General features: G+C 36.1%; 1 protein-coding gene across 2 annotated transcripts in view; it reads right to left on the bottom strand.

Moving 5' to 3' along the window:
• The window catches only part of cpne5b (copine Vb), a 106,943-nt gene that overhangs the window by 70,744 nt on the left and 12,602 nt on the right, over positions 1-23,597 (bottom strand). For both annotated transcript variants that reach the window (XM_055026993.1, XM_055026994.1), the window contains exons 3-5: positions 6,831-6,871; positions 6,147-6,193; positions 1,429-1,532 (exon numbers count right to left, since the gene is read on the bottom strand). In XM_055026993.1, the coding sequence (XP_054882968.1) occupies positions 1,429-1,532; positions 6,147-6,193; positions 6,831-6,871 (192 nt within the window). The remainder of the gene's footprint in view (positions 1-1,428; positions 1,533-6,146; positions 6,194-6,830; positions 6,872-23,597) is intronic.

Below are 23,597 nucleotides of genomic sequence, written 5' to 3'. Positions count from 1 at the left end.
TATAACTTCGATGAACTTACAACAACTATAAAAATACAGTCAAACACTTTAACACAAGAGCTATGAACTGAATGGTTTGACCTATAATCAAGATGAACTAATACATATTTCCTTAGAGCACATTCTTTCTTTTTTTTTTTTTTTTTTGCTCTGTCTGATTGTTTGTTGTGCACTGCAGATGTTACTGTCCTGAGGCTTTCTTTCCTAATTCATATACATTTTTCCACTCTTCTTTTACTACATAAAACTATTTCAGATAAATAATTAATTTGAGAAGAACAATAATTCATCTCTGCACCTCATCCAGAGTTACTATTATCATTTTGGCTGCTTCTCTACTAAATGCTTACTTTTTCTTGCCTGTCAGTTGTCATAGATGGCGACGTTCTCATAGTTTTGCAATTGTGGCGGACTCTTGCTACTACAATACTTTCCATTTTCAGGTGATGATGGATTGAGCAGAGCTTTGTAAGATGATCAAAGCTTGAGATGTTGTTCTTTAACCTAAACTAGAACATTTATCCCTGACCTGTCTGCTTCGATCCTTGGCCTTCATGATGCTATTTGTTTACTGATGTCCTCTAACAAACCTCTGAGGCCTTCACGGTACCACTGGATTCATAATGAGAACATATTAGACATATCTAGATTGTGACTTCGGAGGGCAATTCTTCCCCTGGTTTAGATTAAGGTGTATCAAAGGAAAAGGGGTTGAATTATGCACTGATTTGTGTTGTTTAAACCAAAATTAATGTATAAAGATTTAACGTTGTAGTGTTAAAAAAAAGTAAAAGGCTGTATCACTTTCAGTTTACATATTTAAAAAAATGATAATGGTATCAAGCAATAAATATCAAGAACTGTCACTCTAATTTTAAGTTAAACTCATATTTTCCTAAAGTCAGTCGTTCATTTAGTCTCTGTCTCTTATCTGGAACTGGGCTGCAGAAGCGTAATCTGAACAGTGATCTGCAGACCTCCCATTCCTGTAGCTTTCCCACTGGCATACAAAGGTGTTCCCAAGCCAGCCATGACACATAATCTCATGCTATAAGTCTTTGGTGAGGACATTATTGGTTTGAGTGCAGAAGGTGTTTAAAAGACAATACCATATTGCTATTTTTGTGGTTTATTCTCACTTAATTTACAAGAAAGAAAATGTATTTTTCAAAATATTCAACATTCAAAGACATAATGCAGAAAATAAGCTATGCAAGTAAAACATGCAGCACAGACATTTACATGCTATGAACCATTTTTCATGACTGAAATTTGACTCATAAGTTTGAAGCCTTTGTACCATCTGAACATACCGACAACATGGCTTGCATTATATTTTAGTTATTTTGGTTGGCATTCTCATCACTGATAGTAGACATAAAAGAGAAGAAGAAGACAGGACAAGACAGAAGATTATAAATAACTCACAAGTCAAAGCGGAGATTCTGTTTCTCCTCAAAGAAGTAGTCCAAGATGTACTTTCTAACAAAGTCGGGGTTTAGGGTGTTGTCTATCACCTCCGTCCTGCCGAACTATGAAAGGGAAAAAATAGTTGAAAGTCGAGAGACAGAAATGATGAATGGATACAAAAGAAAAGTGGAAAAACAGTTTTGTGGGTTTTAAATCAGGTCTTATTATTAGTGGCTGCTGTGCAAAAGAGCTATTTTTCCTTTAATTCCCATATCCCCACCTTCATCCCTGATTACAAAAAGATAACCCACTCATCAGAGCCCTACAGGAAGCAAGAGATAAGTAAAAGATCCTGTGAAAATGTGTAGGCAGAGAAAAAATAAGAGTCTAGGAATAAAAATGGCATAGGAAGTACAAAGAGTGGGCAGAAGAAAAGGGGGTATTACTCAAAACTAGGGGCTTTGGACAGAAAAGGTGAGAGGATGGGGTGGAAACAGCTGAGCTGGAGAAGAGTAGTGATTAAAGCTTCCTAATTAGCAGGATTTTCACGTCCAAGGTGCCAAACGAAGGAAAATATGGCAAGAAAACACTTTTAAAATGCCACAAACCTTGCATGCTTAAACACAATTAGTTGAGCAGAGTTTCACAGGAGATGGTATCAAGAACATAGAAAATATTTTTGCAGAAATTTTATATAGCACTAGATCAAGAAATTAACAACATGAAAAATGTTTACCACATCCTGTTGTATCTCTTGCTGAATCTGATTTTTTTAATTTATTTGCCACTCTGAATTTTGCCCATAAAGGCTTTCTACTATCTTAGAATCTCTCTTTTTTAATTGTCTTTTTTTTAGTCAATCCATACCTTTTGATGAGTACGCTCAACTTGATATTTTACCTCTGCATGGCAAAATCAATAATGGTGATTGTTGTGGCCTCATTCTGTATTTTAACCTTTTTCAGTGAGAATGGCAAGAGGTGTATTGTATTGTAAGATTGTATTATAAGCCAGTATTTTATTACATGCTTTGAATACTATGATGCATCTAAAATATGGCTATTTACCAACATATTTTTAAAGATTAGCCTACAGTGTGATGAAGAGGAGAGCATAAACTTAAGAGCGAATTTGCCTCAAAATGAAAATGACACTTTGAGTGACAGCAAAAGAGAGACAGAGATCGTGTGTGTGAGGCTGTTCAGTAGACGACAAGCGGTTTTGGAAGATGAAGATAACGACTGATGACTTTTTCTCATAGGCTGCTGTATTTTTTTTAAGCAGCCAGGTTTAGTATTTATGTCTGTTACAAGACATAAATACTAATTAAAAGTTTTTTAAAAATCTGTCTTAGTATCTCATGTTATAACCTGGATACCTGCAGCTTATAGACAAATTGGCACTTTGGAGAACTTGACACATTGTTTACTATCTACTTGCTTGGTTAAATACCTCTTTTTCCAAAGAAGCCACTAACTGAATTGTATAAGTGGGAAACGGAAATAAAAGGCAGAAATTTAATTTGATGCACCTTGAATCTCTAAGAGACCCCGAGGTGTTGATGAAGGTGTGAGGACATGTTAGTAAAGAGGTGGGTGATGGTTAAAGATGTGCTCTGTAATGTGATTTCCCCACTGAGTGGAGGAGACAATACTGTTCTGCAGAGTTCATTAGATGCCGCTTGACTACAGGAGTTGGCTAATGAGAATCTGGCATGAAGTCCCTGAGTTTTCACCCTCGCTATCACACACATACACAAACTGAATCACCACAGATGTGTTGCACATGCGGATAACGTGGCAAACTGAACTCTTCGGGCAACAGCTAGATTTACAGCATCTGATATTAGAATGTGAATATGCTTCCAAAAACATTATCACACTGTGGGTGTTTTTTTTATGTGTGCCTGCCAAAGTAGGGCAATAAAAAATGCAAGGATAATTCTTTGCCTTGGTGGTGAGACTTCAGTCCCAAACTTGACGAAAATTTTATTATCTTCTTCCCCAGAGCACACACAGACCACAGCTGGGGATTTGTGTTGTTTCTTGGACCAACATGGGATGTTACTGTCCTCATGGGTCGTTGAGGAGTCGGTTGCATACTGCTGCGATAATGAGCTTGGCGGTTTCTTCTGCTTTTACAGGCAGAGGTAAATGACACTAGTGTGAATTAGTGTGAGACAAGCCTCTTTTTCAGCTCAGTCCTTCGCTTAACAAAAGCAACAATTTCTCAATAGCAACAAAAAAAGAAACACACTGCAAACAGAAATAGCATTCTGTAAAACCCCAGGAATAAAAGAGCGTCGGGACCATTTTTATGGAAATGCTAAAAGTGTTGTGTGTCTAAATGAGAAAAAAATAATCCAGGGGTTGGTTTAAACTTTGAACTTGAGCTGTTTTTGTATGAATTTTACAGATAGCTGCATGGGTTAGAAATTTATCTGCTTTTAATCTACAATGGATTTATAAATATTTTCCACTGAACCAAAATTATTAAACTTTCTGCAGAAAATAGCTGCTGGTTGAGTGCAATCAGTCAAAGTAAGAAATTGCCTTAAAGTATTTTCAGATCAATCTGGAGCAGCGCCCTGTGGTGTATGGGGTAATGTCCATCTGGAAAAAAAAAGACCAGAGGGCATACAACAATCTTGGTCATTTAAGATAAGCCAAAAAGGATACACATAACCTTTATCAAGAATCTGCTGCATGAACTACTTCCTGGAGGAAATGTAGTCATTTATTGTGGCCGAGACTTGACCTATGTGCTGCAGGTGCTGTCAGAAAATACTTTGCTTTACGGTGCCTTGAGAAAGTATTCTTACCTCTTGAACTTTTTTCACTTTTGTGATGAAGATTATCAGTAACAGAGAGAGGAAGTATTGTTTTATGTGACACCACTAAATAAAATAAGTAGGTCACTCATCAGAGCAGTGAAGCTTGTTTGTGTTTTACACTTTTTGGATAACTTTGAGGTTGATAATTGTTAAGAGCTAAAAAAAAATATGACTTTGAAAGAGCCATTCAGTTCTTTATCCTGTTTTTTCTCTTTTTTTGTTAGTTCTCAGAGTGTCCAAATGAATATTCTGTGTCAATGTTCTGATGAAACATTTGTTACTTTGTGTGCCTTTTGTGGCAGCCATCTTGAGATCCTGCTAAAGAGGAGGCCTGCCTCAAACCCAGCTCTTTTATAGGAAGTGTGGTGATAAGAGTTGGCGTTTGATTGGTTGAAACTTAAAGTAATTAAAAGAATAAAATGATTTTGCTGAAATTGTGCATTTGCATACATAAGATATTTTTCTGAGATATTATTACTGATATGTAATTCTTTTGTATTTACATTATGTATGTGAAAGTTAACTTTGTTTCCTTCCCTTGTTGTAATCATAGTGACCACTCAAAGCATTATCACACAATAATCTTTATCCACTCAGCCTGTCTCACACATGCACACCATGACAACAAAGACAGTAAGGAACTGCAGGTTCAGTGTTATGGTCAAGGACTCTGACAATTGGCAGGGGAAGGTTTTCCAAAAGTGTTTCACATTTTAATGTCCAATAAAATGTCCAAATCCAAATGGTTCTGTGGGTAGAGATGCTGTCTTGTGATCAGAAGGTTGTAGGTTCAGTTCTAACATCCTCCTGGCACATCTCAATGTGGCACTCAAACTGGCTACGCATTGAGGTGAATGTGACTGTAGTGTAAAGTGCACTGTGTGGTCAAAATGATTGGGAAATCAGTTGATAAGTTCAGACCATTTACATACCCACATAGTGTCTTCAGACAGCAGGGAACTGATTCTCAAGTTTAATTTTTCCTGGGCTCAGAATGTATCAAAGCTGTCCTCTTTAACATCAAACACAGACCCCTTTTTCTTCATGAAAGGTAAATGCCAAGATGGCCTGTGCTGAGCTGCAAAAAGTCCTTGGTGCATGACAATCCACAACTGTACACCTATAGCTGTTTCTTTTCCCTGTGTTGAAAAGCAGCCAAACAATGAAAACCTTCTGTCACAAGATTTACTGACCAGAACAAAGACAGCCAGAATCAACGTTAACTCTTGCAGATTTAACAGACTTGAAAGGTTTCAATGAACTTGTTGCTTCTTCTCATCAAGACTCTCATGTTAAAGTATTTTTTCACAACTACAGATTTTTTTTTCTCTTATTTATAACAAAGTTCCACTATAATTAAATACATAAAACAAGAAATACATTTAGGTATAGTTGCCCACTCGTGTGTTGTTTTGTTGTATCTACTTTAAACCCGTCTCTGTGCTATTCCCTGGATAAGCAGGGAATGTTGATACCCGCCTACATTATTAGGGCTATTTACAAAACAAACCAACAAATAGATCATATGTCAAAGAGAGAACTGGAGCTAATACTAAATAAGCTACATAAACTAAGCAAGTACAATGAGGATAGTATTAATCCCTCAACAGAGAGCTTTGTAGTCCCCACAATGCCAACATATTGATCATCCCCTTCATTTTTATTTTTATTTTGCTTTAAAGCCCCAATTTGGGGTATGTTTCTCTGACATCTTCAGAAAAATTATGCTTGAGAAGCTGTAATAAATCAGTATAATAAACTGCTGTAAGCCCACAGTGAAACAGCTACTGAAATGACATGTCTTACCCAAAGTACTTCAGCTTAATTAGAAAGGATTAATTTCTTGTATTTTTTTATTTATTTTTTTGCTTTGACATATGTGTGTGATTGTGTGTGCACTCACCTCTCGCCACTGTTTGGTTTCAACACCCTGCGTATACAGTACACACACTGTGGGGTGGAAAAAGTACAAAACAGCAATAAAAATAATACATTTTTTGCAGGAAACATTAGAAACATAAAAGAGAGAGAAAGACCAAGTAAAAGATGCAGCCTGTGCAAACAAAGTGGTAATATAAGAAGTTGAAGTCAAATAATTGCTCTTAAAGTGAAACAAAGATTTTCAAAAATCTTTTATCTGGAGTATGCAGTTTTTTTATGAAAAAAAAAATAATAAAAATGTTGTGACAGTAGAAGATAAGACAGACAATCTGTGAAAAAAAACCTAATTATTTTCCTTTCTCTCTGTGGTAATGTCATCTTCACAAATACACACCAAAGACAGTGGATAAATGCTTTTTTTGCTGAGACTGGTTGTTTCTCTGCCATTATCAGGTTGAGCAGCACGTACACAAACATGATTGAAAACTTCATCCTGGCTCTGATTGGTTGTTTTTCACCGGGAGTGATGCTCGATCATTTCACATATTATGTGTCATACCATACTGTCACAACTTGGTTATAGTGTTAAGAAATATGTAAAATAATAATAATAATAATTAAGGTTACAAACAGAAAGAAACAACATAAAAAAAGCCATACAGCACAACAAGCTGACAAAAATATTTTGTCTTTATGAAGTACTTACTAGGATCAGATTTTGAGAAGGTGTCTTTATCCAGCAGATTCCTGTTGGAAAAAGAGAAGATAATTGAAACACTTCATACTCATTCTGGGTAAGTACGTAATTAAAGGTTAGCGGTGAAACTAAGATGTTTTTAAGATCAGAAAATCTGAAAACCTTCAAAGTTTTACTTTTAATGGCATTTATTGCTATATTCAATTATTGTAAAATGTCTAAAATTCAAATCTTGTACAAAACTTGCCTGATAGGCATCTATTCCCATGTATACCAAACCAAAAAAATACAGCAACATCTCACACATAAGAAAATGATCTAAAATCAATATGGTAATCTGGAACAGCCTTTTTAATTAGTTGTTTATGCAACAGAGGAAATTAAAGTATGGCTTCATAAAGTCATTATTGTTCTCTAATTCTGCCTCTTGTTTGGCTCTCAGCATATTATCATATTTCAGACAGAAAAGAGGAAACCAATTTGCATCATGTATGGTTTTCAAACTAGCTATTTGTTTCTCATCATCATTTTTTTCCATTTATTTTTTTGTCTTTGGTCAGGCATGTTTTCAGTCATTCTGACGGTTGGACCTCTGCTGGCAGTTCTGTAGAAAAGGAATAAACCTCTAAGAAATAATACAACTAAAGTCATGAAGCAAAAATGTAATTTAGAAATAGATTAATTCTGTTGAATTAGAGACACCACTGCCTTTCTTGGTCAAAATATAAGATGTTTCATTTAGGGTTAGATGCAAGAACATGTTTCCAAATAAGTATCCAGAGACTTGTTTGTTAATGTGTTGGATCAGCTCCCTTTTCACTATTTGTCTATAAATACCTCCTGATGTGCACTGTATTGCACTCTGGGGAATTGTTAGTTTCTCAATTTGTTAAATTGAGAAACAGACATGATAAAAATCTGTTGGCACTGAAATATTTGTAAAAATCTGTATTACAGATTAATCTTTGCATAGGGGGCTGGTCTTTCTGGGCTGATGTTATTTATATACTCACATTTAAATGTATAATAAGAAAACTTTTACTTAAGAATAGATAGCTTAGGTTATTTACTTCCGGTGTAGGGTTATTATTATATAAATATTAAGGTTTAAAGGTGCAAGTGGGGTCAGTGCATCCCTACTGGATCTGCGCACAATGTAAACGCAGATTACAATCAACCCAACCTATGACTGCTGAAGGGTTAAAGTCAAGAGATAAAAAAACATTGGTCAAACTTTGAAAATGGGTGTACAGCAATTATATAGAGATGGAAGTTTCAAATTTGTTGTTAGTATTTACACTGCTGTTTATCTTGTATCACACATCCAGCTGTATGTAAAAAGAAAAGTGTGTCCCAACAAGCTCATTTGTGCATTCATCGGTTACAAACTAACGTTACCAGCAGCAACATTACACCAGAAAATTGCAGGTTTTGAGATCCTGTACAATGGCTGCCTGATTGCTGTTGTGCTTAGTCTGTTTACTCAGCTGATTTGCTCATCGCCCTCTCAGTGCAGTAATCCTAACTCTTTTAAAAATGTATCCCCCCCCAAAAAAATGAATATGTAGCTCTTTTTCTGTGAAAATGTGAAATTTGAGCTTTGAATTAGAAACAGTTCAGACTTCATCTGGTCTTAATTCACATTTCCTTCATCTGTCTTTCTCTAACTTAGTCTGTGCCCGTATTTGAGAGTTCTCCACTTCCATCAGCCTCTCTTGACCTTTTTATAACGTCTGCTACGGGGCTTCTGTACCCAGAAGCAATGTCTTTCTTGTTTTGTTTTGTTCACAGGGTCACCACAGTGACATGAGAGCTCTCACTCCAGGTGCCAATGCCTGCCGGCTCCTCCAGGTTTTAGTTTCTGCTTCTGTTTCTATCCTGTTTCCTTTTTCCTCCATTTGCTATGAACCATCGGCTCAGCTCTTTCATCAGCCTCGGTCTGTTTTGATCTTTCAGCTGTACCAGTCTCAGTCCCTCCATCACAGATTTTAAGATCAAACTCTGTGAGTTGTTTCAAGTCAGGAAAGAGGCACATAAAGACTTAAGATATTGTATTTTTTGTCATATCGTTCACATTCAAAACGTCTGTTGAAACTGTGATGGGCTGTGACTAAAGCAAATTTTTTAGTTTGACTTAAAAAGGAAATGGTTGATTTTATTCGAGTAACATAGCTGTCAAAAATTTCTATACCACATTTTTTATTTTATTTGATCCAACAGAGGCAATTTCAAAAGAAACATTTTAATCGGCCAATTATTTAGGCTCGCATAATAGAACGTCTCAGCAGTGTTTGTTTCTGATAACTGGCAGTGTTGCTAAGTTTAGTTTATTCAAATTACGTCCAGATAAAAATGTGACTGCATTTGGACTATTTCCAAGCACCAACTCTAGCAGCTCTCAAATGTACATAAGCTTGCATTGTGAGTCAGTAATTCAATTCAAGTCATTCTTTGTTATTGCTGAATAAATGCATACAGGTTTTCCCAATGTTACGTACAATAGAAAGCTGTATATGTTACAACACAAAACAAAGGATCAATAATAAATTCAGATTAAAGTTTTAGTGAAAGTTTTGACTATTTCAACCAAAATGGCTCCATTTTGGTAAATAAATAAATAGAACCCATTTCTGCTCTGAGATGAAACTCTTGCTTTAGCGCTCTCTATCATACATATAAACCAAAATGACAATCTAGAAACCAGATATTATTCATTACTGGGTTAACTGGCCCTGATCAATGACTTCCAGCTTGGAAATCTAAAAATATGGCGCATTACTCCTCTGCACATGCAACAACAGTCTACGCCGTGGAAGTTGGTCCAGACACTAACAAGAAGAAAATGTTTGTTGTCTGGATCAAACACAAGGAGGCTACAGTTTTACTATTGCTGTCTGCATCATCCACTTATTAAAGGTAACAAAGAGAGTGTATATTTCCCACTAAATGATCATTTCAGTAATTATCTGTTACCGACTGCTCCCTAACATAGCAGAGTGATGTTCTCTATGTTCACAATATAAATTATTTGTGACCTCTCACTGAAGCGTAGCTAAAAATCACTTCAGTGCTCTTCTGAGTAATTGAGCAAAATTACAAAAACTACAGATCTGGCCACACAATTCTGATTGATGTATGAATATTCAAGACATTCACACTGATATTCTAATTCAATTGGTCATAAGTCATTCAAATTTACACCTGACAGATGATTTTAAATGGGTTGCTTTCACCATAGTAACAACCAGAGTGCTTTCTTGAAAGAAAAAAAAACAGAAGCAGCCCCATTCAGAGGAACTGATGAAAAATAGTGCAAAAAGTTGTCTGTGGTGTTTTTAATCTAAAACAACAAATTGGAAAAATAAATGTAGTGTCAACACTTAAGTCTAGTCAAAGGAATTGTTCTCCATTTCTCTGCAGAGCATAAGCAATGCTCATTAAAGCTCATGTGCCTCCTCAGTTTACTCCAATGTGATCTATCCTTACAAAACCTCTGTGCCTGTTTATAGGTTGTTGATGGCTACATGCTGGTGGTTGACAGCATTTAAATGACTGAAACTCGCTAAGAACATGAGAAAAGACGACAAATAAATTTAAGGATGATACAAAGCGAAAACGTTTATGTACTAGAAGGTCAAAATTTGATAGTGCTGCGAGTTTAACAAAATGGAGATGATACACTGCTGGGGAAAAATACCTTAAACAGATGTTTCATCTAGAGTCAAATCGAGTTTGTTTCTCGTGAGTATCCTGTTGATGAGAAAGGAATCTCACTCATGTCCATGGAAAGTTGCTCTATTGCTTTGGCATCAAAAACCTTTTGTACAGTGTCCTGTTCAAACAAGTAGTTATTTTGTATCTTTGTACATTTCTAAAATTACAAAACACTTGTTTCTTGTTAAATCATCAGTTTGTCCTTTTTTACTAGCGGTGCAATATAGCAGATGGGAGATATTCTGGATGTTCGGTTTCTTTTTGTTTTCAGAATGGACATTTGATGCTTCTATTGTTCCAATTTAATTTACAAACACACTAATAGCCCAAGGAAAGCATGAGACTCTATGTAGCATTTCTTTTTTTACGTTTTCATTTTTAGCTCAGAATCCAGTCTGTGTTGAAATTTCCTTACTCTGTCATCACACATTAGAGGGAACTGTGAGTTCATGAGAAGGTTGGCTCTGAAGCTGTCCGTGTACATAGGAAGATTAGATGCAGAAGGTCTGTGAATGTGAGAAACAGCTTTTCTAATAAGCCTCACACCCACCTCTGTGAGCCATGTTGGAAAGGCTAATTAACGCAGTTTGTCTCGAATATTTGATATTGTAAAAATTTAAAGGAAACCAAAGAAGTTGAAGAAGAAACCTTTTTTTTTCTTTATTTCATGAAAATAAAGATGAAAGTATGCTATTCCTTCTTCTAATTTCACCCTGCTTTTCAGAGTAATTTACATTTATAGTACAACAATTTTCTCAATCAAGATAAAAAATGGTGATTTAAGTTTGGTCATCTTTATGTAAATTTGAGTTTAATCTTTGTGTTTTGTCGTTGCAGACGTTATCACCCAATCATGCAAGAACCGACCAGTTGTTCTTTCCGTCTCTCCACGTCTTTCCTAATTTAGTTCATGTTGTTGGACACTTGCCGGTACAGATTGAACCGACCCATATGTCCTCCACTACTGCCTCCTCTTTATCTCTGTCATTTCCACCTTCTGTTTATCTGCTGGCTGTGTTTCATTCCTCTAATGGCCCCACCATTATCTCTCATGGTAAACAGAGCCTCAAACCATCTTCATCCTGCCGCTACTCTTCAGTTTTCTTTCTTTTATTAACAGATATTTTGATTTTAAAAAGAATACAACAAACAAACAATAAGTAATAATAACAAGGTATTACATATTTTTACATCGTCTTCTATATTATTCACTTATTTGTCTCTGCATATATGAAACATTGATTAATTATACATGCAATTGAAGTGTTGGGGAAAAATATTTTCAATAAACAAAAAAAAGCAGCTTGCAGACAGTGATTTCATTTCCCAGACGATTATCCCATTTAAGTACTTCTTTCATAATCACCCAGCAGCTCCACCTCTGATTGGCCAAAAATAGGTTTAGGAATGATGTATAGTCAAGTGTGGAAAGAAGCAAACACAGAAGAAATCTGTAAGAGGGCAAATACATTTTCAATGATCTGTAAATATAGATACAAACAGTGGAAAATATTTTCCAAATGCATAAATACAGGAAATCTGTTGTATGCGAGTACATCGTTTTTTACTCTTGAGATTCATAGCAATATTTCAGCGTTTGTCAGAGTAGATCAATGCTTATTTAAAAACAGCACCTGCATTATCAATTCCTCAGGATCTTCACAATAATGAAAGATAGCAAATGGTTAAGGGCAGTTTGTAGTTACATGTGCAAAAGCTAGTTTCAGAATGAGCACCTCCAAGTTTAAGGCTCGGCTTCTGAGACGGAAAGGCATCGACTGTCTGCTCCAGGTTGGAAATTAATGGTCTCCTGGGGTCGAGAATTTGAGGTGTATTGCAGTCTTATTTGTGAGTGGGTGAGAAAGGAAATAGTGGATTGACAGATGGAAAAATAAATGTCTGCAGGTTTGAGGGTGCTCCAGGCTGTTGTTAAAGATAGAGCTGCATGATGGTTTTGTCTCACTGGCCAAGTTCTTACCCTCACCTTCGGTTTATTGGTATAGGCTGTGACAGAAAGAAGATTTTGGGTCAAAGGTCCTAACAAATATGAACACACAGTTTTGCATTAATATTCACTCACTTGTTTTTCTGATTTTCTCACATTACAAACAGAAACTTCAATTTATTCCCCGGCACAAAATTGTGCACAATTATTAAAGGGAAGAAAAACTGAGTCTTTACATTTCATCTGTAGAAATAAAATCACAAAAAATCACTGGTGTTAAAACTTGATTACGCCAGTGCAACCATTTGATCTCAAAGCTCATGTAAATGTGAATATATCATTCAGAATGCAGTTCAATCTCAGTGTATGCAGCTGTTCAGTGAATACAGAAGATGCTTGAAAGAACTTAGTGAAGAAACAGCATCATAAAGACCAAGGTACTGAGGTACTGAGCAGACTGGTCAAGGTAGCAACATTTTACAGAACTCTGTTCTGTCAGTTACCTAAAAAATTAAAATGTAGGGCAAAACTACTAATGGTCATCGCTCTGAACTGAGAAAGGAGAGGATTCATCAGCACCAAAAGAGGTGGCAACTCTGAAGGAGCTGCAGAGATCCACAGCTCAGCTGGAAAAATCTGTTTGCAGGTCAACTTTTAGTCATGCAGTCCACAAACCTGTCCTTCTAATAGGAGTAACACAAAGAAAACCACATAGAAAGAACAGTATAAATCATGATTGCAGTTTACTACAAGCATTGCAGGGAACATGGCAGCCATGCAGAAGAAGATACTGTGGTCAGATGAGACTAAAGCAAACTATCCTCACAACATGCTGGTATTATGAGAAAAAGTGTCAAAAATATTCAGGGGGTATTTTTGATATTTTTACTGGGGGGTGAGATGCATCTTGCAAATTGTGGGGTTACTATACAGCTAAATATACAGCAATAGATATGAACTGCAGCATTTACTGGAGCAGAAATTGATAGAAACTGAATAGATGCTCTTATCCCACCTTATATACCTGGTTTGTCATAAAAATAACCATAAAATGTATTGAATGTATTATGGTTGTGGCATAACAACATCTGAAAAATTTCAAGGGACATAAATTATTTTGCAATGCACTAAAAAACAACAGGAATTAAGAAATATTTTGCTAATTAAGGGGGTGTGCCATATGGACTGAATGTGTTTTAAAGATACTATACAAGAAAAAAGTTAAAAGTGCTGGAAAAAAGGCTGCAATAGCTGATACTTCCGGAACCAGCAACCAACCAATTAACAGTTTAACTTGGGTAAATTCAAAAGTAGGTCTGCTGAAACAAAACATCATCAAAGAAATTCTTTTATCCCCGTGTCTAGTGCACCCCCCTCAGCACATGCCTTGCCTACACCCCAGCCCCAAAACAACAATGGTGCTGCCCTAAATCTGACAGTAAACCCCACCCGAATATTCCTACCAAAGACGTGTCGACTCCAAAAATTCTCCAGCACTTTATTGCACAGGTGAATGCAGCTCCTAAACGAGCCCAGAGAAAATCAAACAGTTGTTACTGTCGTTAAAAATGCAGGGACTTAGAGGCTTTTATCTGCAGGAAAACAGTGCATGTCTGCAAGCAGACTCCAGCAATTACTGTAAAATACAATGCTCTCATTCCAAATGAGGTCTTTTTCATTCCCACAAGCCAGCAGTCTTTGCCGTTTTAGGTCACTGTTTTGTTTTTTGTTTTTTTGCAAAGCAAAGCAAAAGAGAATAATTTCATAAGTCAGAAACTTTTGAAAGAAATCCTTTATTCAACAGGATTATGAAAGAAAATGTTTTTGTTAATTAGGTGTCATATTCCTAAATTCACTATAAAGTGGCATGTGTTTTAGTCTGCAGTTGTACAATAAAATATTAAAAATGTCACCAAATGTTCAAAGGAAGAGGCAATACAAATAGGGGTTTGAAACTAACTTCGTGAGGCATATTTTACAATGTAAATGAGTTTTGTTTTTTGTGTTGTTTTTTAAAGAAACTAGATTCCTTAATAGGAGGCTACTAGATTTTTTATATTTATGGCTATGCACTCATGGGAATTTATGAAATCAAAAGAGGGTGTGAATATAAGGAAAGATAAAATGTAAGCAGAAGACTGAGGAGGAGGAAAAAATGTGTCAGAAAACGTGTGAGTGCATATGGAGTTGGAAAGAGTGCAGCGAATACAGTCCTAGGAGACTGTATCAGAAATAGACCGAGCATAACGGAGTTCCTCTTGCACAGGGAGAAGAAACAAGCGTCTGTTATACAGACCCAGGGACACTGCTGACTTTATTTACAGAAATCTGACACAAAGCACAATAATTAGACATCCCCTTTCCTCTAACCTGCGGGAGCTTCCTCATCATTCCAACTCCAAGTGTTGAGAGAGCAGGCTGAGAGAGGGATGATAAATATCTAGGGATCAGTGGCTCTCTTTGAAGATGTGAATATTGAGCTGCCGAGATTCTTGACTTGGAACGAAGCGCAACTCAGCAGAAACAAGCTGCCACAGGCTAATAAGGAAAACTTTGGGAGCTAATGGATGTGCTGCTCAGTTGTGGAGTGATTTATGAGCATGTGCCGATTCACATGATTGCTCCACATTATTGCAGCATATATGCATAGTTTTCCCACGTATTGAGAAAAAAATGTGACACCATTTACTATGAATGAACTTCTCTGCAGGTTAGAGATTAAAGAGGAGCTAATTTTCTTGACAATGAAATAGCTCAAATGCTGTTTTTTGCATGTTTAAATTATGTTGTTGACATAATGTTCAATAGAAAGCTGCATCAAAGACAAAGCTGAATATAAGCATGTGAATATAATAGTAAATGGTTGCCATGTAAAATGCAAATTCATCGTGAAAGAATGGTTTGTGGGAGTTAAACAGGTCTGTGCAGAATGCGAACAACCCACACTCTGTTCTTAACATCTTTCTTGTGCACATTAAAGTTGAACATATGAGAAAACTATGTAAAAATGAATTTATGTATATATTAGTGATAACTGATAACATTGTGTAACAGCTTCACACAAAGCAAGATTAACAAAGATTAATGAACATTAATAAAATTAATACTTTTGTCCAGTGTTGTATAGTAACGAAGTAAAAATACTTCACTACTTAAGTATATTTTGGAGTACTTCATACTTTCCTCAAGTATAAAAATTGTTGATAACATCAGAGCCAGTGACCTAAAAATGTACAAAAGCCTGATAAAGAAGATTGGTTCTGTTCTGGGAAACCTAGGGAGATGATCGTGCAGAGAAGGAGTCTTCGTAAGATCAAGAAAATTAGGATCAATGTTAAACACACACCAAAAATTTTACTTAAAGCTGGTCATTCAAGTATTCCATAATAATGCAGACACAAAGCTAATTCCAAATACACAAATGAGAAAAAATAAAAACATAAAAAATTACAAACACAAATAAGAAATGCAAGTATGCAAAGTGAACACAAAATGAACAAGAACTTCTCAAAAATACATATATTTTTCTGGTGATGAACCAAATTTTTTGAGGCTGGAGGAATTATTCTTCCTCCAGCCTTCCTGGGGTGGCCAGGAGGTCTCCCATCTCTCAATTGCAACTGAAATGAAGACAGAAAAGGTACTGCAGGTGGACCAGGTCAACTTTTTAAAAAAAGTGTCACTATTTTCTTCACTTTACCATTTGCCAATCAGTAGACATTAAGAGCAGCCAGTCTAATGTTGCTTAAACTTTGTAACATTAGGTTATCTGGACCACTGCCATGTTGGTGTAGACATGCAACCTTAAAAAGAAGCCAGTGTAGTCAGTTTTCTGTGATGAAGCTGCATGTTGGACAAGCCTCAAGCTACTGCTGTTACTGGCTCCTATATGCTGTTATCAATAGCCAGACATGCTAATATCATGACAATGAACTGCACAGAAGATTTCTGCACCCTTGAACCAGTCAAGAAACGCCTTGTCAGTTATTAACGCACCCACAAGACTTTTTTCTGGATCCCACAGAAATCATAAACCAGAGCAAGGGTGATCAACAGAAGGACTTCTTTTCTTTCGTTGTGAAATAATTGAAGTATGCTTGTCCAATATAGCAAACTCTCTTACTGCTGTTCCAGGGCAAAGAAATAATCTAAATAGGGCTGGATGATGTGGTCTGAAATCAATATCATGATATATTGAACAGTTAACCTCAATAACAATAAGTGGACGATAACACTAACCCACTCTGGAGTGGGTTAGTGTTCACAATAAAGAATGCTTATCACATTATTTGTGCCCACAACAATAGAGAGTGTGATAGACAAGCATAAATAATTCACAGCCACTTAAATTGATGGTAGGATTCCTCTGGACCGTACTTTTCTTCACCACTTTAATGGACTTCAAAACCACAGTTGTCAAATAAATGATAAAAATTTATTTTTTTGTTGTTGTGTTATTGAAAAATAGGCACAACTGAGCAAGTTTAGAAGTATGAAACTATAAACGTCTTTGCTGAACTCAAAATGATTTTTGGAAGGAACGAGTTGCTCAACTGAGACAGGTACGACTGCAACCCAGAAAAATAACATCTTGTATAATGGACTAAAATCTCCAAGAACTCTTTGTTGACAACAGATAAATGGGGACTGAGCTGGAAGACAGGTGTACCTAATAAAGTGGCTGTTGAGTGTTTGTGTAAAGACGGGAAGATTTATTATTTTTTTCACAAACCCGGGGTTTAAACTCAGAATTGGAAAGAAATCTGGGTAAAGAAATCAATATGTTTTTTAAAAATGAGTTTTATATCCAGCTATTAAAATAAAAAAAAAAGTACATACAGGGTGGATATTTTGCCTCAGGACATTGGATATAAACGTTATTCTCAGAAGATGGATGGAGTCTAAGAAAAATGGATGCAACACAAATGGATTGAATGGCTGACATGGGAAAGCAAGAAATTAATGCAGAAAAAGAAAAGGAAATAAAAACAGAGAGGACACTGGAGGAGGACTTGTAGAACAGGATACCAAATAAGAGTGGGGTGAACAGATGGAGACTCAAGGAAATGTGTAATATGAGCAATATAGGGAGCTGTGGGGGTGGAAGAATGACAGTAATATGTTTATGAGCAAAAGAATGAAGCAGTGGCTTAAGCATATGGAGCACACGTTTATTAAAGTTAGAGGAGTTATCCCAACACATTTCACTTTCTCTCTGTCACTTAAATTGTTTCTCTCATTATTTGTCTTTATTATTACTTTGGTGTCCTGTTATTGTCCTAACTGCAAAATTGAATAAAAGGGCTGTAATTGTTAAATAGAAAAATATCTTTTTCACCTTCTCATTCCAAAGTTTTAAACAATAGAGGATATGTTCTCCATATTACTTTTTCTTGCTTACCTTTCTTAGAGCTAAATCCAGAACAAACTCAATTAAGACAAATGTAGTCCACTCTGGGGCCCCTAAAATTCTCAATCACCTATGTCCAACTTATCGCACTGGCATTGCTTCAGTGTCAGATCGATGACAGAACCAAGCAGGATCGTTTTTCCCACCAGCTGCTGAATTATTCAGACCGAAATCTCCTCCAGGGAGACTCCCGCCCTGCCAGCCAGACACACATCGGGAGCCTGCAACCTGCCAGAGAAGATCGGGATCATCAGAAAATTCCTAACAAGCAGCAGCACATACTGTAAGGTTAGGACCCTGACAAAATGAGATTCATGGAATATTAATGGATTCTTGCATCTGTTGTGCGTGTGTGTGTGTGTGTGTGTGGGTGTGTGTGCCTGTGTGCGTGTGGTATAAAAATGTGATGGATAATTTTAAGGAAAAAGTAATTTGAGAAAAACAACAAATACCTCCTTCCGTTTCATTTGCCAACCAGAAAACTGCCTTTTAACGATTACACCAATTAGACTCATGTAAGAAGATGTGGAACTTTCTGCCTTTATAACTTCATTCCTTGGATAAATTAACAAAGAATAAACGCAATGAGAAAAGTTACAGTATCTGACTTTTCAAACTAATATCTTGGGGTAAAACATTTGGACACTTGATCAGTCTTCATTGTAAACTGTATAATTATACTAGAGAATTGGGTTGCTGCAGAAAGAAATTTTTAATGTCAGCTTTCCACCTCTGTTTGCCTCTGGGATCTTCTCTCTCGGCTAATGAGCTTCTCCAGATACAACGAAAAGAGAACGTGGCTCATTCTCTCAGTCATGAATATCATCCAGACTAAGAGTCTGCAGCTATTCTTGTGAGTCTGTGAGGCTTCACTTCTGTGCCGTGGTACTTTAATCTAAATGCTAATGTTTACACGTGAACATGCAAATGTTTAGAAGGTGTAATTTAACAAGTTCACAGACATAGTCTGGCACAGTGTTTTGTTCATTTCTATTCAAAATACACTTGTGCAGCTGGGACAGATGTAGCTTTCATTAGTTTTTATTTAATAACAATCACAAACCAAAGAATTTCTGCTAGACCCATATCTGCTCATTTCAAAAAATATCTTGAGAACAGTAACTATGCAAATAGAGTTATTTACAGGTACGCCTGCAACTGCTTTCTTAATAGTGCAGCTATGCATGTTTTCATTAACCGAAAATGATGTATTCATCATTTTCGGTTAACGGAAATTAACCGAAAATGATCAGCCACTTGTGTTTTCTTCAGAACAATCCCCCGTTTCAAAAAAGCAAATACAGTCACATATAAATTTGTGATTGTCCATAAAAATAAACACATCAACCTTTTATGTAGATTAGACTATATGAAGAAATTAAGCCTAAAAACTGTTCATTAGGCACAAAATATCCTGGTAAATAATTGTCATATTTTAGTATTACTTGAGTAATATTATTTTAACACCACTCTTACTAAAATAAAAAAGTTCTCGCTAAGCTACGTGTAAAAAACATATTTTGTAAAAACAATAGATGCTGGAGCATTGTGTAAGACATATTTTTATGGGTCTGAAGTGGACAGAATAAAGATTTAAAAAAAGCAAAAGAAAAAAAGCACATAACACCAAATTTATTCCTCAAAACTACCTTCATTGTGTGAGCTGATTCTTAGTAAGCACACCTACTTTTAAAAATTAGACCACATTGATAAAAAATACAATAAAAAAAAGCTTGAAATGTTTCATTCTGTGTGTAATATATCTACATAAATGTCACTTGTTCTGAAAACAGTCACAAACATTTTTACATTTGTCATCGCTTGTTCCATTTTTGGGGGTTGGAGGAGTATAAATATAAGCCTTACATTGTAGTCGTGCAGCAATAATTAAGAAATAATTTTATCAACACTGGCTGACCAAAAACATATATATATGAAACTGTAATATATATATATATATATATATATATATATATATATATATATATATATATATATATATAGTATATATATAGTTATTTTGAATAGAAATGAACATATATATATATAGTTATATATGAAACTATATATATATATATATATATATATATATTTTTTTTTTTTTTTTTTTTTTTTTTTTTTCCTGAGAGTGTGAAAAAAGTTCTCTTTCTGCACTGCATATGCAAATATCTGGATCCAACTGTATAATGGTACAAAACTGCTTGTCATAAGTACAGAAGATTTTTAAAAAAGCAGTCTGCCTTCAGATGTGTGAGATCAAACAGCACCCCGGGCCTAGGAGAGCTGCATAAGTCAGACCCACAGTACTGGTGCACACCCAGCATGAAGTCAAGTAGCTCAACATTGTGATTTAAACTTCTCCTGTAATCTCCAAACCGAGACCAGTCTCCCAAAGATATAGTACTTGAGTAACCCCACCTTTTTATCCATCATCACAGGTGGGCGTTAAGTCCCTCTAAAATAAAATAAATGTGCTGAAAAAAATTACACAGCATGAATATCGGACTTGCAGAACTTTGGATTCTACTGGGACCAGGCGGCAGGAAAGTATTTCAGACACTAATGTCTCAATTAGACTTTCAGAGTATGAAGACAGATAAAACAATACGCAGAGGCAGAGTGAAGACAGAGGGTTTGCTTTGTTAGCAAAGTAATACATGAAATGTTACTTTGAAAAAGAGATCCTGTGTTTTAGACAGCGAAGAAATGTATTTTTTGTAAAACTGATTGAGTTAAATCTTTTCTTAAGTTACCTAAGTACATTCACACAAACTCTTAGAGATTTCACTCCATCTCTTTCTCCGTCACTCTACAACCTTTCCAACACTGTGATCATGTCTCTTCCAAGAAAAATACCATGTAGGATTTATATGAATGCAGTGATATTGTCACAAAGTGTTTCTTTGCCCTTTCTCCATTGGGTTTGCCTGGTCAGGGATGAAATAGATTACCTGCTTCAGGGAAAAGGGAGGTCAGACTGATAGAAACCTGAACAAACCAGTGACCTGAACAGACTTCCTCCGAGTTCAACTTCTTTGAGGCTTTCACAGAACAGCCATGATTAAATTACACACCAACTCTATGTGGCATTATTAGGTGACCCTTAAAGACATTTGATTGTACTGGATGTGATGAAATTTGAGAGGTATCAGCAGCTTTGTATTTAGAAGGTGATTTTCATTTTTGGAATAAATAATGTAAAAATTAGATATTTATTAAATGGAAATTGCTTCAGCGAGCGTGTTAACAAAATAAATCAAGGTCATTTCTGAAAAAGCCATGTTTTGAAACAGGATGTTGCATTATTAAAAGCCTGTGTTGCCACTTTTTTAGTACTAATCCATTTGAGCCGCTGCACCAACGGGCGAATGAAGATCAAGAAACCAGGAGAGCTTCGAATCCACTAAAAGTAATGTTGAGAAGATGAATAAAATGAACATAATGGACAACACTGATTAAACAGCTCCAAACTTTCAGTGTGAGGTTTCTTCAGCTCCACTGCAATAAGTACCAATAAAGAAAGTTGTTCTAGCCCAGTGCAATAACCTCTTACAATAACTTTACGCCAGGAGAAGCAGCTTTCTTGAGATTGACAGTTTGACCATCTGTCCCTCTAATTCCTTTTGAATAATTGATTTGTTTATTTTGGCAAAACAACTCATTTTTCAGTCCTTTTTGGTTTGGTTAGAATTAAAAATTTGGTTAGTAATTGTACATTTCTTCAAGTTAAGTTGAATACTTGACATTGGTCCTCAGTTTCTGATTTTTAAATATAAATTAATACAGTTTTACATGCCGCTTTTTACTTAATATACAGTCAAGAAATGCTTGGTGAAATTCCTGTCGAGGATACACAGACGGGAAAAAAGGAAGGCACCGTTACCACACCTTTACCTGTGCAGAAAGTCAACAGAAATGTGAACGTACAGTTACGTTTGCTACAAAAATTGTCCTAATTCACTTTAAGATGCAATCAAGTTGCTATAAAAGCAGGCGGGGAAACAAGATATTTTCTATCACACTCAATAACAGCCTTCTTTTTTCTCATTCATCACATTCTTCCCCTTAGGGCAAGTGGTTGCTCCATAATCAAATCGCCCCATCTCGCCCACACACTTTCACACATCCCATCTTTGTCATAACCACACATGACCGTCTTACCTAATCATCTCTTCCTGCACTCAAGAGAGCACAGGCGGGGCGCAAACGGGTCTATGGGCTGAAAATGGACAAGCAATTTTGTTTCTACTCTGAGGAGTAAACTCAATAATGCCTCTTTCACCACAAGATGCTCATTCAACAAGCACTGCTCAAACTAAAATCATGAGCAATAAATTATTCTTCCCATTCATTTTTCAGCTGTAATTATGAAATATAGTTTTCATGAGGAATTGACAAACTGTAATATGAGGTTTTAAGTGTCAGGGGATCACAAGTTGACAAACTGACCCACTGAGTTTCCAATGCTGCCACACAGAGTGCCTGTCATCCCACTTTAGTTTTGTTTTAGGCAAGTCTGCTGCAATGCTCCTTATTATGTGTTGCATGATACATAATAGTGTTATGTATTTTATTGGCATTTCATGTGGTAGACCAGTGCGAGGAGAGTTATAAAAGTTTTGCACTTACATGTGTTCAGCCCCCAATACTTTGATCCCTCTAAGTCAAATCTGGTGCAACTAATCCCAATAGCCTAAGATATCTTATCAGTAAATAGTGTGTTTTATATGATCTCAGCAGAAATACATGTTATGTGAATCTCCCAGATGTTTGTAAGAGAACAATAGTGTAAAATTGTCTACTAAAAAAAGATGAGCCAGTTAAGATGAAAAAAAAAATTTTTTTGGTTTGCATGCCAAACACACCTTGTGTCGGGGGAAATTATCCCCGTAAATGCCTTGAACACACCATTTCCATGGGAAACATTGTGGTAGCAGCATCATGCTGTAGGAATAGTTTTGTTTTGCAGGCAAATGTAAGCTGGTCAGTGGTGACTGGAAGATGGATGGACCTAAATACAGGGCGAGCTGGGAAGGAAGCCTATGAGGCTGCAGAAGACTTGAGAGTGGAGGTTCACCTTCCAGCAAGTAACATACAGCCACAGTGGCACTAAAATTGCTCAGATCAAAGCATATTAATGTGTTAGAACAGTCCAGGAAAGTATCAGACCTAGATCCAATTAAAAAGATCCAGTTGGAGCATTTAAACTTACACTTTACATTGTAATAATATAACAGATAAATCCCAAATGAAATACTCTGTCATTTGTGGTTTGCATGTGACATAAAGTGGAAACTTTCAAGAGAGCTAGAAATATTGGACTTATTTGTTTGTGCCTTCCTGCTTTTACCATATGGGATTAAATACAATCTGGCTAAACTGGATTGAAGATAGCATATTTGAAATAAAATAACAGAAAAATACCTTAAGGACTTCAGACTCCTGGTTTATCCTTGCTGGCTGGTAGCCAATAGGGAAATCAAGAGATCGAAATCTGCTCCTACCGACCAGAAGCGTACCAAACTAATTAGCTGAAACATGATCCATATTATTTCTAATTTTTCTTTGCCGCAGATTAAATTCACCATGGTTGTTCAGGAAATTTGTTTTGATAAGTGGATTCTATTACTGGAAAGCTTCAGAACAAGTGCTGGCCGTAAGACTCACTGCAGCATGTATAGTGAAATTTGGTGGAAGGTTCACTTTT

Source organism: Poeciliopsis prolifica, unplaced genomic scaffold (genome assembly GCF_027474105.1).
Source record: "Poeciliopsis prolifica strain line A6 unplaced genomic scaffold, Auburn_PproV2 SCAFFOLD003, whole genome shotgun sequence".
NCBI lineage: Eukaryota > Metazoa > Chordata > Actinopteri > Cyprinodontiformes > Poeciliidae > Poeciliopsis > Poeciliopsis prolifica.
Note: the sequence above shows the minus strand (reverse complement) of the source record. Positions and strands in the feature narration are given on the sequence as shown.